We start from the raw sequence: 12,179 nt of genomic DNA on the forward strand, positions 1-12,179 counted from the left end.
CTACCTTGATGGATGAGACTGTGTTCTGGTATGAATTTCCTTTTCCTCTCTGGGATGGGAGCGTACCACAGCACCTTTACTTTCTGGTGTATGGCTGTGATTGGATCTCCACTCATAAAATGAGCTATTTCATGAGTTGGCAGAAATGTTATGTTTCCATATTCCAGAATTCAGAAGGTTGATGTTTTTCTTTGATGTTTTTCCTTTTTCTTCTCTGACTTATAGATCCATAATTAGTTTTTCCTATTTGCTAGCAAAACGTTCTCCCAACAAAGTTCTCTGCTGCATGCATGCTATCTAACTGAAGGATATCACTGATTTCCTATACCCATGCTTGTAAGTTTACTTTTTTCCTGCAGCATTACTACATCTAGTCATTCTGTTTCTGAAAATTCTGTTTTTTAAAATAATAGTAGGCAAAATGAAATTAATTGATTTTCTTCAAAATTGAGATTTTTCCAGAATGAAGATGAATGGTATTTTTCATGAACTCCTCTTTCATTGCTCAGACCCTTAGCTTTATTACAAACAGCAGGAGAGTGACAGTGTGCTCTAATAAGTTATCCTAATTAGTTATTTCTTTAAGATATACAGTTCCAAGACATCGGTGCTTTTGTTTATGATTTTTACCTCTTTTTGATTATTTCTGGCAGCTCTGTTCCAGAACAATAGTTTGCTACAGTAATATACAAAAACAAATTGAGAAGAGGGGTAGGAATCATTTGGAATTTCTATTTTATTCTGTTAATTATTTTATTTTATTAAATGTTACTAGATAACAGTAGAAAATAAGAACTTGCTACTAGTTATTGACTGTGTTTTTGTATTTTGCGTAACTAGAGAAGGAACATTAAAGTCAAATAGTTTCTGCTGTCTCTATTTTGAATGGGCAAGGTATGGGCTTATTTCAGGTTTTTGAGCTGTACAAGGGAAGAGAGTTGTTTGTTTTTTTAACCCACACACTCACAGAATGTAAGCAACTCTATATGGCTATTGTTACTAATATAATACAACTCTACTTCCTCTTCAAACTCATATTCTCAAGGTTAAAAGAGAAGTAATGATGAGCTACAGTCAACAAGAACACATTATTTATAATAAAGTTTTAGTGTTTTTTCTGAAGTAATTTTCTCCATTCTTTGAACCATATACAAGAATAGACAGCAATTTGATAACTAGTTCCATGGTCATTTCTAGTCACTAGCATCAAGGCACAAAAAGGGTGTTGTGATACTTTATGCATTAAGTCTTGAAAAATATTTTAAGATTCTTCTATGTAGGTCATGAGACAAGAAAGTATTGTTACATAAATTTTATCCTGCAGCTCTTTGGCTTTAATTATGCAGTCTTCTTGAAAACAGCGAAGAGCTCACTTAATAGACTGTATCACATTTTGAGATAAGTGCCATATTTATAGCTTCTGTAATGTACATCAAAATGAGGACAATTATGCCTTGTTTAAAAAGGCAATGTTGAAACTTGCTATTTACAGTTAAGAATTTATTTTAACAATAAAAATGAGGGAGTTAATGCTTATAAAAATTGATAATGACAAATATTTGAAAGCTACTACCATGCTCAATGTTATTCTATTATGTTTCTCTTTAAGGATGTGTTGTCAATACAAAATTGTTTTATGGTATTGCAGACCACATGCGTCTAAAAATATAAATAGAACTCTTATATTCATAAGGTACTGCAGAGTGTTCCAAGTTTTTATGTACTGCACACATTTTCATTTACCACTTTGATCTATTTTCTTTATGTTTCTCCTGTTTTATTTGGCATTTAAAAAAAAAAATCAAAAATAAAAGCTGTCTTTAGATGTAGTGGTTTTATGTTAGTGTTCTTTTTAAGTCAGATATTTGGCTGAGTTTGAGTATTATTAACTCCTAGCAATGCACCTGACTCCGATAGTTGTGTTACAAAGCCTTGTATATCTTTTCCAATCAGACACACATTTATATCTATGCAAATACAGTGACAACCGCCCCAAACTAAGCGATATCTTAGATAAGTAGGTTGCTGAGAATGCAATGTAATGATGTGAGACTGAGAAGCTCAAAAGTGTGCTTACAAACTGAAGGGACTTTGCTGCGCAAGCACAGCCTTTGAAACATATGTTTTTTTATTTAGGACACGTATGCGCCCAAGGCAAATCCAAACTTATTTCAAATAAGCTATCCCTACACTGTACAAATCATGAACATTAAACTGTCATCACCTTCAAACATCCTTCCTGAATTTGTTTCTCTGAAACAAATTTTGAGCACAAAGATAATAAGGAAGTTGAGACCAAAGGAAAAAAAATAAATAATCTTAAAATCCCTGGACTACAAATGTATTTTTTGAACACGAAAAAGGACTGTGAGTGAAGCATCAGACTTCACTCCCAGAAGCAAATCAAGCACCAGTGCTGTGCTGGCCAATTTACAGGTTACCAGAATTACTTTGACACTACCACTGAAAGACTTGGGTGCACACAAAACCTCTAATTTATTACAGGATTACTTGAAGTTTAATTATTTAAATAGCACAGTAAAACATTTATTTGAATCCATAATTTAAATATACATATTCACTACGACAAAAACATCTAAAAATGTTTAATATTCATTTATCCTATTGCTACAATAATTGTAAGTACACATTTCTTCCTCAACTGCTAAGCTATCCGAGAATTTTTATAATTAGATCTAACATCAATTGTTAAGTGGAATTACAATGATTTTCTCCTGTGATATTGCAGAATTTTCTATGAATGTTAACCAGTAGGTGGAATGTGATGATTTCATTACCAAACAGAAGTATAAAAGAGACCTGGTATGTTAATATACTTTGTGTCTCAGACTCACTAGTACTCACATAAACATATTCAGTGATATACTAGAGGCGTTGCATAAATTTTTGTACTAAGGTATTTGCAGGAAATCCTTTGAGAGAGATTCACTTTGTTAATTTGCTTATTTTGTCATAAATTTATTATATTTAAGATTGCCATCATTGGTTATTTTTCTATTCAAAAAAAGTTCCTAAAATTCCTAATTATTTTCTTGCTCTTTAATGGACCGATACGTTCCTAAAATGCATTGTTCTCTTATATCCAGAAAATTTTGTTTCTAAAAGATCACTCTTGCCTTTAGCATCTGTGCTTTTGCAATTACATTGCATTTGGTTTCGTTGAAGTGCTTGTAAGGTTCCACATTATCCCTTATTTTCTAGTTCCTTGTATATTAATCCTTTTTATCCTTACCTGACCTTTCTAAAGCTCAGCGTATGTTGGAGCAAACCACACTTTCACATATGGGGAACCTTCAGGAAGACACTTTTTTTTTATTTTTTCAGAAAGATAAACGACCCTTGAGAGCCTTTGTTCAGTTGAGGTCAAGAGGTTTCGGGCTCCAACAGTCCATTTCTTCAGGGACAGTCACTGCTGGGTGACTCAATGGACGTTAATGAGCACTGGAAAAACTGAGAGTAAAAGAGCTGAATTTCTGTGACTGGAATGTTAAGAATGCTCCAAACTCTTCTCAAAAGATTAAAAAAAAAAACCAAAAAGACATCCATGTGACATTCAGCTCTAATATATATCACTTGGATTTGTCTTCCTGGTATATGATTTGTGTTAAATTCTCTTCCATCTTGTTTATACTGTTAAGGTGCCATGGATCTTCATATCGCTTTGCTGACACAGGAATGGGTCCATAGTTACTAAAAACAGCTATGAACCAGACAATGGAAAGAGAAGTGTTTGAATGGATAGAGAAAGCAGAAAGAGAACCCTTTAGATCTTTAGAAGTGCCACCAAGCAGCTCGCACAGTAGAAGAGCCGTCACTGAAGTTGGCTTGAATCCTTCCCAGCCACTCCAGGAGCAGCCTCTCTCTCATCTGCCATGGCCAGTTCCTCAGAAGGCCTTCAGCTCAGCCCTGTCGTCTTGTCTGTCTCACACATACGACATGGGGATAAATAGATATAAGGTGTTCTGTTTTTGCAGTTCTGAAGTGGTGCGTGTGCGTAGATTTTGGTTTTCTAGCAGGAATGAAACAAAAACCTTGCTTACAGAATTAGCTCATTTATGCAGTCATGTGAATTAATTTATGAACACTCATTTGCCACACAATTAACCGACTTGAATGAGAAAATGTGGTGTATATAACAGTTTTGGGAGGGAGGGATGGGACTGTGCTATATCTCTACTCTGAAGATGGGAATCTGAAAAATAGGCTATTTTCAGTGAAGAAACTTTACAACACTATAACTTCAGCAAACATTCGTTAGTTTGGTGAGTTACTGAGCACATTTGAGTTATTTGGTTTATCTGAGTGCAGTTTGCTATTCACACTCATTGTTCTTTGTAAATAATATGCAGAGGTATTTACCTTGCCTATTTTACTCCCCGGCAGCAGTGTCAAAATTGTGAACCACAACCATAACAAAAACATCTGCCTTCTGCTCACGGATCACCTATGACTCTGTAATGGTTCATAATGGTGCTATGCAAAAGTTAAATAATTATGCTACTCCTGTATTTTCCTGGATATGTATATATCCCTGGGTATGGAGCTGTTTAGAAGTGGTTTATGTGAGCAATCTTGAGTTGTTGAAGTAAGGGAGAGTTCACATGGCAAAAAGAAAGAAATGTAATTTACTGACTGGTGCTCTCTTTCTACAGAAGTGATAATAGTACTTATAATAAGAATAAAATGTTAACATTTTTTAAAGATATTTTAAGAGTGTTAAGGAGGTTAGCTTGAGCTTGTGGGTTACCTTCGAAGCAGCAAACATAACTTCAGTCTGTTGTGTCTGCCTGCTGCTTTAAATATTTCACTGTCCCACAGAGAGTACACTTTTAGTAAGAATGTGAAAGGTAATAATAGAGCATTCATTTAAAAAACAAAAACAAAAACAAAAACCTAAGATACTGAGATAAATACCCTGTGAAGTTATCAGGGGAATAGTGAAGGTGCATGGAAAAACTTAAGACACAGCGAGATGTGTTCTCTGAATTACAGATCATATCAACATTTACTCCTCTGCAAAGCTGAGTGCAAAGTATATTCAAAAGCCAAATGCAGGGGACAGTATCTTGTATTCACTGGATCGATATCTTTAAACAGGGAGTTTGTCAGTTTTCAGACAAACATTCTCTCTGACATGAGCGCATATTGGAAACTGGAACAGTTTTAAACCATATCTGAGCACAGTGGAAATCCACGTACAGCCATTTTTTAATGCCAGGTCTGTTCCCAACAGAGGGAAATATCTTCGAATATTTTATGTGCCTGTCATACCATATCTTGACTTTATGAAAAAATATGAGAAAGGGCTCCTGTTCTTTTGGAGTGCTTTGAGACCGTGTGCCTGCCAACAGTTCAATTCATTAATACAGCATTAAGATAAAATATAAAAGACTGTACATTTATCCTCTTACATGAAATAACAGCCTTGACCACGTTTTTTTAGATAAAGCAGAAATCAGACCCACATCTATTTATGTAGCTAAATAGATGCAGAACAAGATAAATATTTAATTACCAATTTTACACTGTTTATCAGTTATGAGCGATACAAATCTCTGTTGCACCGCTCTGATCACCTCTGCAAAATACAGAAGAGAAAGAAAATAAAATGGAATTTACAGACGTTGGCTTACCAGAGTCATGGGTCCTGTGCAGCTTGTTGAACTGCTGTTTATTGAATATTCTTACAATGCCTGTGTATCTAATTAAAAGTTCAGGGCTCGCTTTGTAACTAGGGAATATACAATATCCAATCCAAAAAAGGAACTACTCAGTCATGGAAGTGAACTGGGAAGAGCAGAATCTCCATCTCTCCCAAATAATAGCACATTCACAAACAATTTTGCGGTATTAAGTAACACAATATCCATTCCAAAGCACCAAATAACAAGTAGAACTGTCCTTCGTGTAGTAATTTTATGAAATTTCTTGAAATTCAGTGCTGAGGTAGGATCACTGTATTTACAGACTGTCTTATGCTTATGTCATAAACCTTCTGGTTTTAGCATTTTTACTACCTCCCTAAATAGTATGTGCCAGTGCTGATTATTATTATGGTTTAAGAAGAGTTGTTTTACTCTCCTGCCTAAATCTTACTTGATGCAAATTAGCTTACATTTCTTTTCTAACTCTAAGTGAAGAACATGAGTTCATTTTATCACCAATCATACCTGCTTCCAGACAAGTTCCATCCTTCGAAATGTTCCATTGGTCATGTTTTCTAAACCCTTTTCTGTGCTTCCTTTCTTTCTTAAAATGTTGCACATAACAGTGAATGCAACAACTATTTGGCACTGACTTTTCACGTAGGAGAACTGTTAATATCTAACATACATTTATATACAGCAATCTGGGCAATGCACCCATAAAAAAAGCTTTCTTTGTAACAGTATCACATTCCATATCTTAATGTGGTTTTTGACTATTGCAGCCCCCAGACTCTTTTTCCTTTCTTGTTTTTAGCTTTTTCCTTATCAGAAATGACTGCTCTATCATATCTTCTTCCATTTTCAATAAGCTCATTCGGTATTGCTCTATATATCTAATTCAAATGAAGGAGAGTTCTTGCTTTTACTTTAAAAGCTATTTCATATCTGGTTTTTGGCCTTTTAGATTCAGTGTGGATTAAAAATAAGAAACAAAAGAGGTGGGAAAACAGTCCAGCAAGTCCATCACTTTCCTTAGCAGTTCCCATTACTATTGACCGTGGATTCCTCTGGCTGAGACATGTTATTGCTTGGTCTGTGTTTCCAAAAGCACTTGAGTCGCATTAGAATGTTCTGTGGGGAGATAAAGGAGCTGACGACTCTGAATGGCTTGCTTCAGATACAATAAACAGACAGGATGGTTTGTCTTTTCCAGTTTGCCTTGTTTTTCCATCTTTGTCTTATTCTGACAGGATTTTCTAACCGACAGGTAGTCCCTTCAGCAAGTCCATCCAATCTTATGGAGCTTACGCTCAAACAGTTCTTATTTGCTTCTGCTCATAACTCAGCACAAATCTCAAATATTCAGCTATGGCATGACAGAAATAGAGGTGACAGAGTTTTCAATAACCAAGTCACAGCCATCCTTTCTGATTTTCTATTTTTGCTCCAGTCACCAAGCCAGCATAGCCCTCAAGGACTAGGATGTGTTAGTCACTGGGAGATGTGAAGCCAGAACCAGAAGGTAATTTTAAAATGGAGTAAATGAAGTTAGGGAAAGTTTACCCCACTTTCTCAAATGCCTGGATCCTACCAGTAGGCTCTTCCTGATTTACATCTGCTCAATCTCATACACTCTAACTCCTCCTTCTTGTGCTTAGGTTTTTCTGATTTCTGTTGTCAGCCAAATTATGTTAGGAGGAAGAGCTGTGGGTAGAATAGTCTCATAAAGCATTGAAGTTGGACTATCATCAGTTTGTACCTAAACTCCATTATCCACAGCACTGCAATTAGTTGCATAAATGGTCACATCTCGCTTTGGTTATGCAAGCATTCAAACTCTTAACTTGTGTACTCAGGGTGCACATAGGTTTCAAGTATATCTAATAGCTTCAAATGTTTTTCCTGTCTTTTATTTTAGGGGAACTGTTAAAAATGTGTGTATGCTAGAATAATTATAGGTAGATAATTGCTTGGGCAGAGGAATATTGAGCTTAATGTGATTCCCAGCATGCTAACAAGAGCTTAGGTAACAGTGAACATTCTTTGGGCCCTGCCAGCTATATCACAATATCTGTAGGGGGTAAACCGTATTAATGACAATCTCTATTTTAAGTTTTAAATTTTTTTTCCCCATCTTCTAATTATTTAGATTCTGCACCTGGATCAAAATCAAATCTAATTTTCTTGCCCATCTATGACTATACAGGCCAAAGGATCAGGGAAAATCAAATGTAGGATGACTGCAGGAGGAGAAGCACAGGCTAGTTTTGCAAGTTTTTGTACTCAGCAGATCTTTAAAGTAGTTCAGGAGGCTGAGTAGCTTTCGTGAGTCTTTTTTAGTAGCTGAATGATTAGAGTGACTTCTTGCTTCTTTGAAGGGCATGCTAACTGGTAATTACTTTTTTTGTTTAAAAGGTGTAGTGTCATGAAAATTACTGATGCAACATTATGGTAGTACTCCAGGTTAGCACTACAGGCTTTAATGGCTATTCCCTGAAGAAAGTTTTATCTTTGCATGAAAAAGTTTTTGTGTGTGTGCTTTACTGCCTATATTTCCCAGTAAATCTCACTGCACAATGGCAGGACATCAGAGAGTGCTCTGGATTCACCAGTGCAAGATGTGAATCTGAAGCTTGTAGCATGTTAAAAATGTATTGCTTTCTATTTCTGACCAAAATAAGTTTATTAGAGAATGGGTCAAAGCAGAAAAGGAAAGAAAAAGTGCAAATAAAAGAAACTCGAGTTATTGAAGTAAAGCCAGTGTTAAGCCTGGGCAGGATGAGACCTTAGTGGTTTACTGCTGCTTTTGTGCTGTGACTGCTGCAGGGGCAGGCTGAGGTGAGATGCATCATTGTTTGTTTTTTTTTTGCTTTGAGAGCAACTTCAACATGTCATGTGCTATGGTAGTTATTAGCAGCTATGGCTGCATACACACAAGTGCTGTCTTGTCCTCTTTTGCACCTTTATTTCCCTGGGAAAATGAGAAAGGTCAAATGCTTTCCTAAATAGCTGACTAAATATTTCCCTCAGCTAAAATGGCAGACGATGCCATAAGGTAAATGTGACTACAGCTGGGAGGCTTCATTTCATTTTTGCCCTGCTCATAAGACTAAACATGTCACTGGTGCTTAATATCCAGTGACTCAGGAGTTGGGAGCTGAATTAATTCTCAAACTCTTTGTTTGCACTCCAGTGTAATGCACAGCAGGCTGCTCTCAGGTCCAGTGTAGCTCACTTGCCTTTTGAATATAACAGCGATGCTGACCTTTTAGGAAGAATTGTGTTATTCTTTCCAATGGATGGGGATATTTCTCAGATCAGACTAAACATAGATGTCTGAATTTGAATTAATATATTTGCCAGAGCAATAAAATCAGGTGAAAATCAAAAGCAATCTGAAAGAAAAAATGCTTTCATTAAAGTAAGGAATCAAAGACAAGGGATATCATGACGTACATGAACATTAAAATGTAATTCTTCTTTGCATCCTTTCTCATATTCACCAATTTTCTTTCTGCTGACAAGTAAAACAATATATATCTCTAGAAGAATGTACTTTCCCACAAAGCTAGCAGGATTCAAATTGCCATTTTTATTAAAAGCAGAGTCCTTCCTCATTTATTATTTTAAATTCTATTACTTGTTTCCAAGGAGATAAAAATATGCAGGAAAATCATCTGAGATTCAGGCTTGCAAGGCTGTTCTCTTTACTGAGAGCTAAATGTGCCCTGTTTTAATGAACAAAATACACTTGGAGCTGCTGTAGTAAAAGAGGCTGGGACTTTGGGTTTCATTTCTGTCCTGGTCAACTTTCTGCGTGTGAGTGTTGGGAACAGGACTATTAAATATTCAAACCAGTATCAGATTATTACTTTGTGGCTCAGCTGTGCTGTTCCCTATGCTGACACAGGCTAGGAAGTTCTTTTGTCCACCCACCCCTTGCAGTAGTGGCTGTCTCCTGGCAGTGCCAGGTATTTCACAAGCACAAGGCAAGAATGGAAAGCAGGCAGCAACTTTTTCTTCCTGTGAGTTCCTCTTAGGAAATACTAAAGCCTGGATAGTTCCTTATTTAAAAAGCTGTATCTGTTCTGTGAATTGCCAGTGTGAAGTTCCAAACAGTAAGAGACTTCTTTCTTCTTAGTTCCCTTCAATAGAATCATGAAAAGAAAATATGATGGTAAATAGATCAGTTGTCTTACCTGATGTAGTCTTCACCACCTCGGTTGTATTTCTTAATCCCGTAAAGGAGAACTGGTAGAGCCTCCAGGACCTGGTATCTCCCACCTCCACTGAGCTGCGCTTCCATTGGTAAATGATCTCTTCCCTTGGGTAACCATCTTATTGCAATGGAAAATACAGAATGCTTTGTTTCATAGTCATTGCTAGGATTTTAATGTACTCTGGGGAGTAAAAATACTATTTTCTATTTCTGGAAGAAACTGGAGAAGCATATCGCAAGTAAATTTATATATATACATACTTTTCCCTCAAGTTACTTAGTAGTGCCTTTTACTTAATGTAACATTTTCACTATTATAAATTAAAATATCATTTGAGGTACATTTTTCAAAATTGAGTTTTCCACTTTTTTGTACATAATAGGATGTAGTTTTGACCATCTGTTTGTTGAGGCCAAAACCACTTCAGCTGGATCCAGTATTCACTCTTTGACCCAAACACAAAATTCAAACCCTTGACTCCAACTCTTGCGATAGTAAAGCACCCGTGTGCAAAGAGAAAGTATCAGACCACAAGACGCCAGTGCCAAAGATAAAACATTTTACTTTTGCGCTGAAATCTAAGCATAAATATTAATTGCAAGGATCCTAGAAGTCATATCATTTTTACATCATATTCTTAAATGATCTTTGTGCACATGTGATTCCTGTACTTCAAAATAAATTTGGAGTAAAACTGAAAACCGCTGCATTATATTTAACAAAAACATAAGCCTAAACTGACTCTAAGAATGTAAATATAAGTTTTTAACAAGTAGTTCAGCATGGGTCTGGAAAGAGCTATTTCTAAGCATGTTACTTACAGCTTGAAAATTCCAGGGGGCAGGAATGGGCATCCATTGGGAAGTTGTGTAACTGTAGCTGACACTCAGCATCAATCGTCAGTCTGAGGAGAAAGAGATCAGGTATACAAAACGTACATGAGAAGCTTATACTAAAAGCTTCGTAATGGCAAGCAAAACATGATTGTTACTAATATGGAACTTGAGTATGAAATATGCATACATACAATGAATATAGAAAGGAAAAGGAAACTACTGATATGTACGTATTAATTTGGCTGTTCCAAACATAGGAAGACACTGTGCTCATTAGAAATCAGTGTTTTGGTTTTAGTTAATTGGCCCTTACCACCCAAATTGTGGACTGTCTAGTAGAATAGGATATTAAAGGTACTGTTTTTTAAACATCTGAAGCAGCATTACTCATGATTAATAAATCCCTAAGTGGATAAACAGGTCTGCTCATGAGCAGTAGCAAATCTCTGTGTCACAACATGCCAATGTGCACTAGGGAAATGTATTTTACAGGAAAAAAGAATACTTCTTAAGAAGTAATAGTCAGGAATCCAAATTCAGACATCCGCATCCAAGATGATAGCCATCTCAACTATCTTCTTATCTAGTGGACAGAAAGGCACGCTGGGGATATACTTAATTTCATTCCAAAATAGACATCTAAATTAAATTGCAAGAGGAATGCACCAGAAAGCTTTTTCTCTCTACTGAATATCAGATGGTGTAGGTGCTGCAGATCTTTGTGAGGCAGACACTTGTACTTTTAGAAATCCAAAATTAAATGAGATGCATCTCCTGATTTGCCTGCTAAAAACTCCACCATTTTTCACTTAACTAGCCTGTACGTAGCCTTAGTCATGCATGAGCTGCGTGATACCTGAATTGTAAGCAAATAAACAGCAAAAGAAAAGGCTTTGAAAAGGAGGAAGGAGTGTGAGAGAGGAAAAGAGCAGCAATGTTTATTTGCTCCTTGAATCTCTATGAAAACTATAGATCTCTGTTGTTTGCTGCTTCCTTGGTGTCCAAATTAACAGCTCTGTGAGCTGGATCTGCTTTCTGGAGACTGTGTGTAGGTGCTACGTTCAGATGTCTCCCAGAATCTCATCCTGTGGGATGCAGAAGGATGCTGTGGCTGCTAGTTAACAGGTTAATGAAATCAAAAAGAAACTTTTATTCATTAGAACAAAGCTCATTTCTCTTGAATCTAAGGGAAGTTGTGTCTTTGACACAGAAGGAGACCTGATTTCCTGTACTAAGTACATTGTCCGTTCTTCTCATTTCTATCATCTTCAGTTTCATTTGAAGACAATCTTAATATAGATTAAAAAAAAAAACAAAAAAACACCAGTGTTCCTCCTTAAAGCTTGAGCTTTTTTTTTTAATGGCTTGAGAGGAGCTCTGAGGAGAAGGGTTTCGGGGTGCCAGTTGATGAAAGACTTGACTTGAGTTGGCAGTGCACACTTGCAGCTCAGACA

General features: G+C 36.3%; 1 protein-coding gene across 3 annotated transcripts in view; it reads right to left on the reverse strand.

The window, feature by feature from the left end:
• Nucleotides 1–12,179, reverse strand: part of GABRG2 (gamma-aminobutyric acid type A receptor gamma2 subunit) — a 70,555-nt gene that overhangs the window by 26,343 nt on the left and 32,033 nt on the right. For all 3 annotated transcript variants that reach the window (XM_015293638.4, XM_040646859.2, NM_205345.3), the window contains exons 5-6: nucleotides 10,711–10,793; nucleotides 9,869–10,006 (exon numbers count right to left, since the gene is read on the reverse strand). In XM_015293638.4, the coding sequence (XP_015149124.1) occupies nucleotides 9,869–10,006; nucleotides 10,711–10,793 (221 nt within the window). The remainder of the gene's footprint in view (nucleotides 1–9,868; nucleotides 10,007–10,710; nucleotides 10,794–12,179) is intronic.

The sequence above is a fragment of the Gallus gallus genome, chromosome 13, assembly GCF_016699485.2.
Source record: "Gallus gallus isolate bGalGal1 chromosome 13, bGalGal1.mat.broiler.GRCg7b, whole genome shotgun sequence".
NCBI classification, from domain to species: domain Eukaryota; kingdom Metazoa; phylum Chordata; class Aves; order Galliformes; family Phasianidae; genus Gallus; species Gallus gallus.